The sequence below is a fragment of the Lethenteron reissneri genome, chromosome 27 (assembly GCF_015708825.2).
Source record: "Lethenteron reissneri isolate LAM-NWPU_2019-01 chromosome 27, ASM1570882v1, whole genome shotgun sequence".
In the NCBI taxonomy this organism is placed as follows: Eukaryota; Metazoa; Chordata; class Hyperoartia; order Petromyzontiformes; family Petromyzontidae; genus Lethenteron; species Lethenteron reissneri.
This window is the reverse complement of record NC_083805.1, coordinates 16,225,269-16,241,497: the sequence shown is the minus strand read 5'-3', so window position 1 is coordinate 16,241,497 and position 16,229 is coordinate 16,225,269. Positions and strand designations below refer to the sequence as shown.

Genomic DNA, 16,229 nt, shown 5'->3' with positions numbered 1-16,229 from the left:
CTACCACAGTGAGTGAGTAACTATCACAGTGGGTGAGTGGCTACCACAGTGGGTGAGTAACTACCACAGTGGGTGAGTAACTACCACAGTGGGTGAGTAACTACCACAGTGGGTGAGTAACTACCACAGTGGGTGAGTAACTACCACAGTGAGTGAGTAACTATCACAGTGGGTGAGTGGCTACCACAGTGGGTGAGTAACTACCACAGTGGGTGAGTAACTACCACAGTGGGTGAGTAACTACCACAGTGGGTGAGTAACTACCACAGTGAGTGAGTAACTATCACAGTGGGTGAGTGGCTACCACAGTGGGTGAGTAACTACCACAGTGGGTGAGTAACTACCACAGTGGGTGAGTAACTACCACAGTGTGTGAGTAACTACCACAGTGGGTGAGTGGCTACTACAGAGGGTGAGTAACTACCACAGTGGGTGAGTAACTACCACAGTGGGTGAGTGGCTACTACAGAGGGTGAGTAACTACCACAGTGGGTGAGTAACTACCACAGTGGGTGAGTAACTACCACAGTGAGTGAGTAACTATCACAGTGGGTGAGTGGCTACCACAGTGGGTGAGTAACTACCACAGTGGGTGAGTAACTACCACAGTGGGTGAGTAACTACCACAGTGGGTGAGTAACTACCACAGTGGGTGAGTGGCTACTACAGTGGGTGAGTAACTACCACAGTGGGTGAGTAACTACCACAGTGAGTGAGTAACTATCACAGTGGGTGAGTAACTACCACAGTGGGTGAGTGGCTACTACAGAGGGTGAGTGACTACCACAGTGGGTGAGTAACTACCACAGTGAGTGAGTAACTATCACAGTGGGTGAGTAACTACCACAGTGAGTAACTATCACAGTGGGTGAGTGGCTACCACAGTGGGTGAGTAACTACCACAGTGGGTGAGTAACTACCACAGTGGGTGAGTAACTACCACAGTGGGTGAGTGGCTACTACAGTGGGTGAGTAACTACCACAGTGGGTGAGTAACTACCACAGTGGGTGAGTAACTACCACAGTGGGTGAGTAACTACCACAGTGGGTGAGTGGCTACCACAGTGGGTGAGTAACTATCACAGTGGGTGAGTGACTACCACAGAGGGTGAGTGGCTACCACAGTGAGTGAGTAACTATCACAGTGGGTGAGTAACTACCACAGTGAGTGAGTAACTATCACAGTGGGTGAGTGGCTACCACAGTGAGTGAGTAACTATCACAGTGGGTGAGTGACTACCACAGTGAGTGAGTAACTACCACAGTGAGTGAGTAACTACCACAGTGAGTGAGTAACTATCACAGTGGGTGAGTAACTACCACAGTGGGGTTCCTCAACTGGGTCTTGCGATAGCAGCCGCGCCGCTGCGGGTGGCACGTTCACACGAAGGCTGCTTGACGTCAATCGGGCTCCACAGCGGTTTCTGACTGAACGTACGAGAGCCGCTCATGGGAGGGGGGTAACCTAGCATGGGCAGCCACCCGGCTTTGTGGAGCTTCAGGGCACAGTGGTGGGTTTCTCCTCTAACACCCCACGGGTTTTCTCTGGGATCTCCACCCTCAGGTGCGGCGGTGGCGGCGGCGTTGACGGCACATGCCCATAACCCAGCACTGCGGGGGGAGAGGTGAAGTGTGACCAATGAACCGCGATGGATACAGTGTGGGCGCCACGGTGGAGAGACGTTGACTCCCTCGCCTGGTGTACAGGAGGTTGTTGGTTTGATACCCGACTCCTGCTGTATATTTCGAGTTTGCGTGTCTGTCTCTCCCCGTTGCCGCGTAGATTTGTCTCTGGGTCCTCTGGTTTTTCCCTCCACGTTTAGAATCAACATCACGCGTTTGAGTATTTGGCTGCTATACATTTCCACGCGATAAGCCGCATCGTCGAGCTCTCGTTTGTGATTGCAGGTCGCTTCCGAGAAAGAGCTACGTCGCTCAGTGGGCCTTGCCTGGTAAAATAAAAATAGTTCAGTTTTATTATTGTTACGTATTGATTAGTATTTCAAGTTGATTCTGTGTACCGAAGCCAAGAGACCAGGATGAGTCTCATGTGCAAGAGTGACCTGGGACGCCCGTCTGCCGGCAGGGGGCGATGATTGCCGCTGCGCGTGTGTGACCCCAATTGAGCGGTTTGCGGTGTCGTTTCTCAAATGTGGACCATGACGCTGGCAAGTAATGGCCTGCGCTTGTGAATGGCATTGCGGGTTCTCTATTGACGTTCGCTGCGAAGGAGACGGCGTGTAAATCTTGACTTAAAAGCTCTCGTGAGTGCAGGAATTCTTATTCTTTGGGTCTTTCGGTAAAGTCACGTAGATGGGTTCAAAGAAAGTAACAAAAAAAACTACAACGTTTCGATCGCAACCCATAGTTTTTTGTTTGTTATTTTCTTTGAAACCCATCTACGTGGCTTTACCGAAAGACCCAAAGAGACGGCGTGTGTTTTGAAGGAATAACCAGGGCGGCTGCTGGATTCGAACCACGAAACAAGCGACGAACGTTCCACCGCTGGTGCCACGTCACCGCTAGCGCCACTTCACCGCGCTACTTTCTGCGTGTAAAAGGTTTCCATCACCACCCTGAAACTTCTCCGCAGCATCTAGGCGAGGGAGTCGGCAATCAAAAATAACAAGGGGAGCCATTTTTGTTGAATTCGGTGTCAAAAAAAAACCTTTCAAGAGCCGCAACGCACGTAAATACGAGATGGTGAGCTCTTCATAAATAACGTCACAAAGCAGTCCCTTGAAGAGCCGCATGCTACTCCAAAGCTGCAGGTTGCTGACTCCTGCCCATGGTAAACTGGACTCCCATGGTAAACTGGACTTCCATGTTCAGGGGTCGGTGAAAAAAAAAATCTACGTTTTTAAGAGCCGCAACGCATTTAAATGCGAGATGGTGATCCCTTAACAAATCACATCACGACGCAGCCCTCAACAAGCCGAGCGCGGCTCTGCAGCTGCGAGTAGCCGACCCCTGGCCTAGACTGATAAACAACAATGATTGACTTTCGAATCCACAAAGTCAAGTTCTGTATGTGCTCGTGACTTTGGAACGGGACATTGTGAACCAACGATCGGAGGTGACCGACTGCCGCGGGAGGCTGAGCGACCGGATCGTCACGTGCTGCCAGAACGAGACAGGTCGTGGGAACGGAGGAGCGTGCGGCGTGATGAGTGGGGGGGGATGGAGGGAGGTAGAGGGAGCGTGGCGGCGTGATGAGTGGGGGGGATGGGGGGGTAGAGGGAGAATGGCGCGTGCTACCTTTTTGCGTGCGCTTGTCGGCAGACGCCTGCGAGGCCATGTAGATGGCGGCGGCGGCCACGGAGATCGGGCTGCGCCCGGGAACCAGGTCCAGCTCCACGGCGCGGCGCGCAATGTGCGTGGCCGCAGCCTGGACGCACGCACACACGGTACACGCACGGTACACACACGTACATTGTACACACACGCACATTGTACACGCAAGGTACACACACGCACATTGTACACACACGCACGGTACACGCAAGGTACACACACGCACATTGTACACACACGCACGGTACATGCAAGGTACACACACGCACATTATACACACAAGGTACACACACGCACATTGTACACACGCACGGTACACACACGGTACACACACACACGGTACACACACGCACATTGTACAGACACGCACGGTACACGCAAGGTACACACACGCACATTGTACACATGCACGGTACACACACGCACATTGTACACACACGCACGGTACACGCACGCACGGTACACACACGCACATTGTACACACACGCAAGGTACACACACGCACATTGTACACACACGCACGGTACACACACGCAAGGTACACACACGCACATTGTACACACGCACGGTACACACACGGTACACACACGCACATTGTACACACACGCACGGTACACGCAAGGTACACACACGCGCATTGTACACACACGCACGGTACACGCAAGGTACACACACGCACATTGTACACACGCAAGGTACACACACGCACATTGTACACACACGCACGGTACACACACGCACGGTACACACACGCACATTGTATACACGCACGGTACACACACGGTACACACACGCACGGTACACACACACGCACATTGTACACACACGCACGGTACACGCAAGGTGCACACACGCACATTGTACACATGCACGGTACACACACGCACATTGTACACACACACACGGTACACGCACGGTACACACACGCACAGTACACACACGCACATTGTACACACGCAAGGTACACACACGCACATTGTACACACACGCACGGCGCACGCACACGGTACACACACATTGTACACACGGTACACGCTCGGTGCACGCACACGCTACGTGCAGACACGGTACACGCACGGAACATGTGTACACACACGGTACATGCTCACACACGGTATACGCACACACGGTACACATGCAGACATGCACAGACCCCCTGTATAGCCTTAATAGACTGTTGGAGCAAGTTCTGTTGGCGAACGAGGGGGAGAGTGGCCAGCGCCACGCCCGGTCGCCCTTGTCACCCTAGTTGTGATATTTACATCTTGCACCAGGTACTCAATTGAGGCCGAGTCGACCTAGGGGAGGCCCAGTAGTGGTTCAGATAATTGTCACTTGTGTTGTTAGCCGCAAGTGGGAATTGAGCTCGGGTCCCCTGGGTTCGTAGCGCAGCGCACCAACCGCTGCACCAGCGCTCCCCACACACACAAAGATTACCCGTGTAGCCTCAACCGACTGTTGGGGCAAGTGCTGTTAGCGAGCACCAATGAAGGCCAGAACGGCACACGAGGGGGTAGGTGGCCAACACCACGCCCAGACCCCTTTGTCTCCCCCGTGGCGATGTTTACACACCGTACCAGGTACTCATTTGAGTGAAACTTGGAGACGTCCAGGACCGGTTCAGATAATCGTCACCTGTGTTGGCCGTGAGCGGGAATCGAACTCGTGTCGCCAGGTTCGTAGTGCAGCGTAGCGCTAACAGCTACACTACCGCTCCCCAACCTCAACTGACACACACACGGGGACAAACCTGGACAGCCTTGGGGAGACCGAGGTTGGAGCAGAACCTGGACATGAAGTCCCCGGTGGTGATGAGGTCCACGCTGGTCTCCAGCGCCTTCAGGATGAGCTTGAAGCAGCGGCCGATCTCCTTCTTGGAGATGCGCGACACGGCGCAGATCTCTGCAATGCGCGACGGCGGTGACACGCAGCGTCGATCAGCAGCAGCACAGGGAGCGCGAAGCAACGGTCCCGATTGTGGACGCTGCACGAGGGGGAGGGGAGACCCCCGACTATGGGGGTAGCAGAGGGTAGCAGCGGCGGCTGCCCATCGGATTCCTCTGGTCTAAAGAAATATTCTGATTCTGATATGTGCATTCAACAATTATCATTTCCAGCAGGCACTCGACCACTCTCATTCACAGAGAGTGTTAGAGCGGCTTAGGTGGAGGGGAGTTGGCCGAGGTGAGAGGGGAGGGGTAGGCAGGGTGGTGGGGTCTCACAGACGACGAGGGAAACCCAACCCGGCGTCTCGTGATGACGTCGGTTAGATCGCACGAGGCCCGCCAGGCTCATTGCAGGAGGCACGCACGCAAGCACCTGTGGCTCCGTGGTAGCTGTGGCACGGCTAGAGCTGTGTAAGCCATGGTAGCTGTGGCACGGCTAGGGCTGTGTAAGCCATGGTAGCTGTGGCACGGCTAGGGCTGTGTAAGCCATGATAGCTGTGGCACGGCTGGGGCTGTGTAAGCCATGATAGCTGTGGCACGGCTAGGGCTGTGTAAGCCATGATAGCTGTGGCACGGCTAGAGCTGTGTAAGCCATGATAGCTGTGGCACGGCTGGGGCTGTGTAAGCCATGATAGATGTGGCACGGCTGGGGCTGTGTAAGCCATGGTAGCTGTGGCACGGCTAGGGCTGTGTAAGCCATGATAGATGTGGCACGGCTAGGGCTGTGTAAGCCATGGTAGCTGTGGCACGGCTAGAGCTGTGTAAGCCATGATAGTTGTGGCACGGCTGGGGCTGTGTAAGCCATGGTAGCTGTGGCACGGCTAGAGCTGTGTAAGCCATGATAGATGTGGCACGGCTAGAGCTGTGTAAGCCATGATAGTTGTGGCACGGCGAGGGCTGTGTAAGCCATGATAGATGTGGCACGGCTGGGGCTGTGTAAGCCATGATAGATGTGGCACGGCTGGGGCTGTGTAAGCCATGATAGATGTGGCACGGCTGGGGCTGTGTAAGCCATGATAGATGTGGCACGGCTGGGGCTGTGTAAGCCATGATAGATGTGGCACGGCTAGAGCTGTGTAAGCCATGATAGTTGTGGCACGGCTGGGGCTGTGTAAGCCATGATAGATGTGGCACGGCTGGGGCTGTGTAAGCCATGATAGTTGTGGCACGGCTGGGGCTGTGTAAGCCATGATAGCTGTGGCACGGCTGGGGCTGTGTAAGCCATGATAGATGTGGCACGGCTAGGGCTGTGTAAGCCATGATAGTTGTGGCACGGCTAGAGCTGTGTAAGCCATGATAGCTGTGGCACGGCTGGGGCTGTGTAAGGCAGTGGGGGAGGAAAAGAGGCCTCAGGGCGGAACCAGCAGGGCAAGGGTCTGTACGGTTTGGACACGAGCGGGATCTTGGCGCGTGCGTGTGTGCATGTGCGTGTCAGGCTCACAACAACGAGCGGAGCGCCGGGTGGCTAAAGCACAACAAGTTGGCACAGTAGGGGGCACAAGTGGTGCATCAGCCAGTAATCTCGGTCATCTCGGTCAGTCGACCCGTGGCACCTGCTGGGTCTGCCCCGTGATCTCCTGCCAGCGGGCGTTCGACACTTCACGTGGTTTCAAGGTGCACATGGTCTGGCACAAGCGTCGTGGTGACGTCACCGCCACTTAGTGGTGAATGGCGGTTGTTGTTGTTGTTGTTGCTGTCAGGCGTGTGGGTGTTGGCCACCCACCCGCACGTGTGTCATGCCGGCCATCAAAGCTGCTCGCTAACAGCACTTGCTCCAACAGTCTGTTTAGGCTAAAATAAGGATCTCTGTCTTTGTTGGTGCGTGCGTGCGTGCGCGTGACGGCGATTACCCTTGAAGGTCCTCGGGACACCCTCTTGCCGGCAGGCGATGTAGAGGCAGGCCGAGGCGATGGCGTCGTTGCTGCGGCCCTTGAGGGACTTCTGCTCATACACTTGCTTGAACAAGTTGTTTGTGCGGTCCTGGCGGGGGGCGCGCGCACACCATGAGCAGCGTGCAGCACTCAAGAGCACGAAACAACGTTCCGCATTGAAGCGTGCGCATACACACGCGTTGCATACACGCGTACACACATGCGCATACACAAAGATCCCCCGTGTAGCGTGATCAAACTGTTGGGGCAAGGGCTGTTTGCAAGCATCTATGATGGCTGGAATGGTATACGATGGGGTGGGTGACCAGAACCACGTCTGGCAGCCTCTATCGCCCCAATGCTGATATTTTACACCAGGGACTAATTTTAGGCTGGGTTGACCCAGGGGAGGACCAGCACTGGTTCAAATAATGACCATTGATTTTATCCATGGCTGTCAATAGAACTCAGGTTGCCCGCATCATATTGTAGTGCGATAGCCACAACACTTCCACTACCCCACACACACACACAAAAAAAAAGATCCCCCGTATAGCCTTAAGAGACTTTGAGCCAAGCGCGCGCACACAGACAAGCAAAAAGATAAATATCCCCCGTTAGCCTTAAAAGAGTGTTGGGGTGAGTGCGCGCGCACAAACGTGGCACGGGGTCACACGCGTGTGTGTGTGTGTGCAAGCGCGAGTGCTCACCACGATGTTCCTGGGCAGGTTGATGCGGTCGGACATTGTGTTGATCTCACGGAAGGCTGTGAGCATGGCCCTGTCGGAGGAGCTGAGACTGCGGCGGTTCTGGTACTTGGCGTTGCCAAACTCGTCGAAACTCGCCGCCCCCTGTGCCCTAAGAGGGCAACACGGAAAAACGCCGGCGTGGCCGAGAGGAGCCAAGGTGATTTTGTTTAAACAGGTGAAGTCTTATCATCAGCGAGCGTGAAGCCGAGTCACCAAATTGACAAAAGACAAATAATGTACAGCAACGATGCAAAAATGCAGAAGGGTACACATCACTACTATTTACACAGGCGTGAATAGCTCACCAGAAGAACACACATCACTTGTACGACAAATGGTGGGAGGTGCGTGCGCCAAGAATATTAAGGAAATTAAATTAATTCACTCACTCATCATGGGAATCCAGGAGGTTCAGCAGTATCCACTGCTGTTCTTACACCCACCGTGACACCATGCATGGTGTTCTAGAACCTAATGACGTCTGCAGAAATTATAAATATACCCAACATACACGTGGACACGTGCACACGTGTACGACTCGGCACGGCGAGCATCCATCCCGAGGATCGCCCGCGCTCCGCCACCCTTGGCATCTGAGCAGCGCTCCAATGCGATGAAAACGCATCACCGATCGTGCAGATATTAGCCAATCAAAATAAAAGGGGGTGTTTCACACGACGCTTATGTACTAACCAATGGGATTACTCGATTTATGGATTCCATACCAATGTATCGGACGCAGTGATTAACCCTCGCCGAATCGATACTCCAACAAGGCCGTCGGATCGACTATGAGCAGAATCGATCGATGCAATAGACACCTCGATAATTATCTACAAGACCGTATATGAGCAGAGACTATACCCACAATGCTACGCCTACACTTTCATATACTGGGGCCGATCGCCCATCTTGTCGGGCGTTCCATTTGACTGCATCAGAATATGTATTGATACTGGAGGAGGAATCCTATGAGCTATAAAAGGAGTCCAGTGAGGGGCGCGTGGTCAGAGCGTTGCACTGCGCCCGCCGGGGCCACGTCGTCACCTTGCTGATGAGCGTGGTGAGGTCGCTGCCGTTGAGCAGCGGGTTCTGCGCGTCGCCCACATCGCGACGGGTCCTTCGAGTTGGTGTCGTTGCTGAAGGTCCTCCACTCCGAGCCGACGTCCACCACGCGGTCGCCTGGGACACGGCGTGCGTTACAGAGTCCACCGGGGCGGGGGCCGCGCCGCCAAGACACAAGAGACACGCCGCACCACCACCACCACCACCACAACAACGCGGGCGCTCTGCTGGTGGGGGAGGAGGGGGGGATGTTTTAAAAAACAAATACGTGCAGTGCAAACGTCGCATATCTGACCATCATACGTCCGCCCCCCCAACCATCTGGACTAAAACCAAACTATGTTTTACTTTAGCAGGTAAGGCCCACTGAGCTATATAGGGGGGAAGTCTTTCTCGGCGCTCTGCGGTGGCATGCGGCGCACCCTCACGCGACGCCTCGGGGGGGAAGCTACGGACCGTACCCGGGCGTGCGCACCAGCCACCCGCCGTTTGGAGAAGTCGTTGTCACAATTCCTGGCCGCGAAATCGATTCAAGAATGGGCTCAACTGCCCTCACCTGCCCCTCCCCCTTGTTCCCGCTCACACGGTTGTTTGTTTAGCGTCCGCCTCGTTGAGTTCCATCTCATCTGCTCCACCAAGAGCCAGGCGGCATCGTTTTGCCGTTTTTTTCGTATTAACTCTTGCCGATGAGGGATTCTGTGAAAAATAATCATTTCAATGTATAAAGTGCCCTTAAACAATCGTTCTCAGGGAAATTAAACCGACTGGGGGGCTTTGCCCGAGACGCTAACAGTGGCCCCTGAAGGCCTATTTCAATCGATGGGAGCCGCTACCATTCCAGCGGGAATTCACAACGGGGGCCTGCTAGCACACGCGGGCCGTCGCGTCATCGGCGGCGCGTCACGTGGTATTTGAAGCTAACGAAGCGGTGCCAAAACACCGACACGCGCGAGTGCCAGTTGCAAGTCGCCCGCAGCAGGGCGCTAATTTGCGTGGGAAATAGCCAAACCGCGTCGACCTGTTGCGCCGTCATCCACATTTCGCATCGGCCACGGCGCCGTGGCCTCTGCCGGGTGTCGGGGCGTGCGCTCAGTAGCGGTGCCTCTTCAGAGGGAAGCACACACCAATTTAAACACCGCTCACCAGAATTGTTTTATTTCATTCTCACTGGGCACGCGTGGTGTCAAGTGCAGCCTCACAACTCTGCTTTATCCACACGTGCCCCTCTGGCATGTCCTGTGTGCTATGAGGAAGGGGCAATTGTCCACAACGTTGCCTGCTACGAGGTCGCACGCAGCATTACTGACGAGAACGTGTCCAGTTTGTTTGTTCCGATGAGGTGGGGTTTGGCGAAACTGCCGGTGAGCAGCACCTTGGCAGCTGGGAACATGGTACTCGTCGTACACGTTCAAAGCGTTGGTTCGTTTGCATGTCTTACCACAAGCGTGTGTGTGGTTAGTGCACTCTTGATGCCTTGTAATAGGTGTCTATTGGGTGTTTTAACATCACCGGCGGCAATCTCGGGCTAGCAATCAAGCGGGTACTGCGATTGACATCGTTCAACGTGCGCTGTTCTTCGCGCGTAGAATCGCACGCGGTACGACCGTTGAACGGCGCGCACGCACGAGAGAAGCCGCCGCCGTTATTGACTCACGGATATCAACCGGAAATCGTCATAGACTTAGGCCCATGGAGCACACCGACGGAGGCCCGGCGACAGGAACGGAACACACGAGGCAGACGGCACAAGCGAGAATACAAATAATGGAGGCCCCTAGTGGAGCAGCGGTTATTCGACTGAATCATGAGAATTCACCAAAATTGTGGGACAGGGCAGTGGTGCGGTGGTGATGGGGTGCAAGGCTGAGTCATGAATCGCTGCAGGTCGACGTGACAGCAGCAGCACCAGCAGTAGCAGCAGCAACAGCAGCAACAGCAGCAGCAGCGGCAGCAGCAACAGTGCCAGCAGCAGTGGCAGCAGCAACAGCAGTGGCAGCAGCAACAGCAGCAGCAACAGCAGCAGCAACAGCAGCAGCAGCCACAGCAGCAGCAACAGCAGCAGCAACAGCGGCAGCAACAGCGGCAGCAACAGCGGCAGCAGCAGCGGCAGCAGCAGCGGCAGCAGCAACAGCACCAGCAACGGCAGCAGCAGCGGCAGCAGCAACAGCAGCGGCAGCAGCAGCAACAGCAGCAGCGGCAGCAGCAACAGCAGCGGCAGCAGCAACTGCGGCAGCAGCAACAGGAGCGGCAGCAGCCACAGCAACAGCAGCAACAGCAGCGGCAGCAGCAGCAACAGCAGCGGCAACAGCAGCAGCAACAGCAACAGCAACAGCGGCAGCAACAGCAGCGGCAGTAGCAACAGCAGCAACAGCAGCGGGCAGCAGCAACAGCAGCAGCAGCAACCGCATTAGCACCGCGGCGGCACCGAGGTGATTACTGACCGACTACAACTCCACACTCGGGGCACACCATGTCCCCCGCGCGGTAATCTTCAATCAACACCGCCTCCGGGTGGTACGGACAGTGAATGCTGCGCACACAGACACAAACAGACATGCAGAGACACGCAGAGTCATGAAGACACATGCATTCACAGACAAAATAGATGCACAGGCAGACATTACATGCATAGACATGCATACAAGGACAGACACGCATGCGGGGGACACGCACACCGATGCGCAGACACACACGCGCACAAAGACACACAAAGATCCATCGTTAAACCTCGCAAAATATTGTGGCAAACATTGTAAGTGAGCAACTATTCAGGCTGGCATGGCACACATCGAGGCGGTTTGGTCAGCAGAATGCCCAAACACCTTCATCTCCATAAGTGCCGAAGCTCAGCCAGTGTTTCAGGTACTCATTTATGGCCGGGGCGATCTAGAGGAGGTCCAAGACAGATTGACTCTCGCACACGCATGCGCACATACAACACGCAGCAAATGCACGCGCATATTATGCACGTTGTGGTTTACAGCGGCTGCACAAGCAAGCAGGCCAATTGTGCGCAGATGAACGACTGCTCTCCCGTCATCGCTTTATGGCTGTGGGGGTTCTCTGGGCACGTTGATTTCCTGCCACTCAATAAAACACTCGAAAAAGAATCGGCCAATCATACCAATCAGGGCCCCCCCGCCACCTAACACAAACCGCGCCCTCCCCCCTCCCCTCAAAAAACACAAGTCTCGGGACTGGGCAAATCTGTCAGCAACGAATAACATTGATAGTTTAAACCAGCCGAAGGTGTTGGAAGCGTTAATTGGAATCTACGCGTCCGTACATGCCTGGGTGTAACGGTACAAAGGAAAAAATCCAATCCCATTTCGAGCTTTAATCCCAGCTGCCAGTTCCAGTTATTTTAGTGTTTGAGAAAAACCTGTGGGAGCTCGAAATTTTCCACGCCATGCAGCAAACGCAATTTTTATCTCATTTCATCAGCCGCCGCTGAAGTGAACCGAGCCGGCCGAAGCCACTCCATTAAGGGAGCCTCTCTGTTTCGTTGGGAGGTGAGGGTTCGGGGGGTGGGGAAAAAGAGAGATTTGCCAGTACAGAAAAAATTCAACGGAAGCGTGGAACCGCACGCACGTGTCAGACGCAACGCCCACACACCGACACGCGGGCGCTACTTCGCAGCGTGACGTTACAACTCTCAAAAACTCGAAAATTATCCTCAACGGTTTTCTTCCATTAAGGATCTTCACGCCAATCTGGCCCAAAAAACGTTACAAATCTAGGCGGCGGTCAAGCGCGGAGTTTCACGGCCGGTTTGTGGGCTCCGTAGCGTTCACGGGAACGTGTGGAGAGGGGTCCCTCCTTAGAAGAACAGATGCAGTTTTGTTACAGCATCATCTGCAAATTTAAAAAAATGCAACGTTTGCGGTCCTGCAATTGCTCGCTGGCGCCAATGTTGGCAAAAAACTAAACTACTATTTTAATTTTACCAAATAAGGCCCACTGAGCGGTATATATCTTTTTATTTAGAAACGACCTGGCTATCACAAATGATAGCTCAATGAAGTGGCTTATTATGAAGACATTTATAGCGGTCAAATCATATAATCTAAACGCAAGTTCGTGAATTTGGAGGGAAAAACCGGAGGACTGGGAGAAAAATCCACGCGAAGAACATGCAAACTCCAAATATACAGCAGCAGGCGACACAGGGTTGGGATCAAACCCACGACCAGGTGAGTAAATTAACATCCCGCCACCGTGGCAACCTTCACCACGAGAGGGAGCTCTAGACAGCCCCTCCAGAGGGTATACTTGGCCTACTCTTCCATGCTGGCCAGTCATCTTGGAAGAGGTGCAAGTACCGACACTTTGCGAGCGACAAGCCACTCTGTTGAGCTATCATTTGTGGTCAGGTTGCTTCTAAAACATGTAGTTAATACCTCAGTGGGCTTTACCTGGCAAGATAAAAAATAATGTAGTTTTACTTGTATACTTTTGTCAAATGATTTGTTAACCCTTCCTATACTTTGCCCTCCTATAGTGTTTTTGCATTGTTTGTTGTTGCAACGTTCTCACCCACCCCCGATTGGTCGCCTGTGAAAGAGCTTTATAGATCATCGAATTACTCCAGAGTAAATTAATATTTTAAACTCAGATTCTTTACTCGACTGCACGCAAAATACCACCCGGCTGGGTGGACAGAGGCAGTGGCGGCAGGGATTTAAGAAGCTCGCACAGTTGTTACAACCGTCGTGCCAGGAGATCGGTGTGCTCACCATTTCACCACGGCAGTGTCCCCAGCGGTACACAACGCGCATCAATATAAAACACAAATATGTAAGCGCACGATTGGACGCACCAGCCCTATGCGGCGCCACACCCCTAACCACGCCGAGTTCATTAAAGGAGCCCCACACCAGCGGAGATCATAATTGTAATAATTTCGACTTTGTAACGCGCTGCTGGAGGAGGGGATCTCCACTCTCGAAGACAGAGGACGACTCAAGAGGTGCAAGGAGGAACCACAGGCGACAGTGGGACGAGGCAGTGGTCCCCAGCTCTGGGGTCCTCTTTGTATAAAGGTGTTATCGGCCAACTGACGAGTATTTACGCGCGGCAAACTGGAGCGCCCGGAGATGTGGGGGCACCCTGCGCTTGGTGGAGATGGTGGAGATGGTGGAGACGGTGGAGACGGTGGAGACGGGGGAGACGGTGGAGATGGTGGAGATGGTGGAGATGGTGGAGATGGTGGAGATGGTGGAGATGGTGGAGACGGTGGAGACGGTGGAGATGGTGGAGATGGTGGAGATGGGGGAGATGGGGGAGATGGTGGAGACGGTGGAGACGGTGGAGATGGTGGAGATGGTGGAGATGGGGGAGATGGGGAGATGGTGGAGATGGTGGAGATGGTGGAGACGGTGGAGATGGTGGAGATGGTGGAGACTGGTGGAGACGGTGGAGATGGTGGAGATAGTGGAGCAGCCGAGCTTTCGACTGTCCTCTGCCAAGCAGCGCCACGATAAACCGGCGGGCAGAGCCAACACTCGACGAGTTACCGAGGGCAACCGAGCCAGAAGCTTGGGTCTCCGGAGGGCAAGGTGGCTCAAGACAAGTGTGGTGAGGCCGACGGCACGGTTCATGCGCTACTAAGCCAGCAATCCGAGTGATATCCCAACCGAACCCGCGATTGCCATGGTGCGCGGGGGCCTGAATCCAGCAGTGTGTTGACAATGGGATGTCAATTGTTACCATTACTATTATTTTTATGATTATTGTCATGCTGGTCTTCACTGGGCGAAACTGAAACGACTCAATTTCGGGAACCCAAATGACCGAGCAGTGAAACCGCTCGGAGAATAAGAGGCTGGAAAACCTCGACAACGTTTGCTCGTCGCTCTTTTCTTCCTCTTTCCAAAAGCGTGCGGGGGGGGGGGGGGGGGAAGGCTGACTCGCTGGCTCGCACACACACACACACACGTGGGCAAGCGACACGCGTCGCCGCAAAAGTTCCAACGCGCTCCACCACCCCGCACAAGATCCCCCTGCGTCGCCTTGGCAAGGCTGCCGATGGAGCCAAGTGCTCTTAGCGAGTGAGCAGGACCAGTGAAGCTCAAACAGCACACACGAGGGGGCGATGTGGCCAGCAGCCGTGCACGGGCCACCTTTTTCTCCACGTCGATGATTGTTTATGCCGAGTCGACCTAGGGGAGGCCCAGGATCAGTGTGTGGGTGTGCGTCACCAATGTTGGTCGTGAGCGGGGAATCAAATTCGGGTCGCCGGGGTTCATAGAGCAGTGTGCTAAACCGCTGTGCCACTGCTCCCTGTTGAAAAATAAAATAAAGATCTACTGGATAGCCTAAACAGACTGTTGAGGGAAGTGCTGTTAGCGAGTACCTATGGAAGCTGGCACGGCACTAGAAAAAGGTGGGTGGCCAGGAGTACGCCCGGTTGCCTTTGAATCCCAAGAGCCGATGTTGTACCAGGTACTCCTTTAAGGCTAAGTCGACCTAAGGGAGATCCAGCAATGGGGCGGATATTCGTCCCCAATGTTGGCCGTGAATTGAACTCGTTTCCGGGGTCGCAGCATAATGCGCTCACCGCTGCGCCACTACTCCCCACTGTGCGCACACACACGGACACACACACACGTGTTGCTCAGCCACAAAGACTCAAGTTACTGCTTTGGAAAAACACGTATCCATCACACCGTCACGGAGGACAGGGTACATTTGCAGAAAGCGGATTCACAAGTAGTGATGCAACAGGCTGTCCTGACACGAACAGCAGCAGCGAGTGACTGTGGTGATGATGCAGAGTTTATTTCTCTACACAGCTTCATCGTCAACATCATCGTCCGTCACCATCGATGACCCAAGGCTTTAATCGCTGCCTAGAAGAGCTCTCGGTCCACTCTGCAAAATCATGATTCTCCCGCACTGCCGCCATGTGGAAGGCACTGGGAGCCAGGTCTAAGCGAGTGTGAGTATTCCCTTCTTGAAAGTGTCTCGTGTTCAATCGCCCCTCACAATATGAAATAACTCGACACATTCATCAATAACACTGCGGCCTTAAAATTATATGTGACGTTTCTGGCGATGGCCCTGATTCATAGCACATTAATAGAGAGGGCCAGAGAGAGTGAAAATAATAAGCAGTGAAGACTGCACGACACACATGGGGCCTGATAATTTAATACAAAAAAGTTCTTATGACCAGTTCTTGAATTGCTATAATATTAGTTAATGAGTAACAGGCAAACCCATCAATTATCAAAATGTATCACTACCAAACAAACTCATTGATGTTACAAGTAAAAGCATTAAATCTCGCTGGCACATTGCAT

General features: G+C 53.9%; 1 protein-coding gene across 1 annotated transcript in view; it reads right to left on the bottom strand.

Annotated features, from left to right (window-relative positions):
- The window catches only part of GTF2B (general transcription factor IIB), a 30,875-nt gene that overhangs the window by 8,205 nt on the left and 6,441 nt on the right, over positions 1–16,229 (bottom strand). Inside the window, 7 exon segments of the mRNA XM_061561583.1 lie at positions 3,259–3,388; positions 5,045–5,196; positions 7,091–7,220; positions 7,822–7,969; positions 8,900–8,967; positions 8,969–9,042; positions 11,367–11,455. Of these exon segments, the coding sequence (XP_061417567.1) occupies positions 3,259–3,388; positions 5,045–5,196; positions 7,091–7,220; positions 7,822–7,969; positions 8,900–8,967; positions 8,969–9,042; positions 11,367–11,455 (791 nt within the window).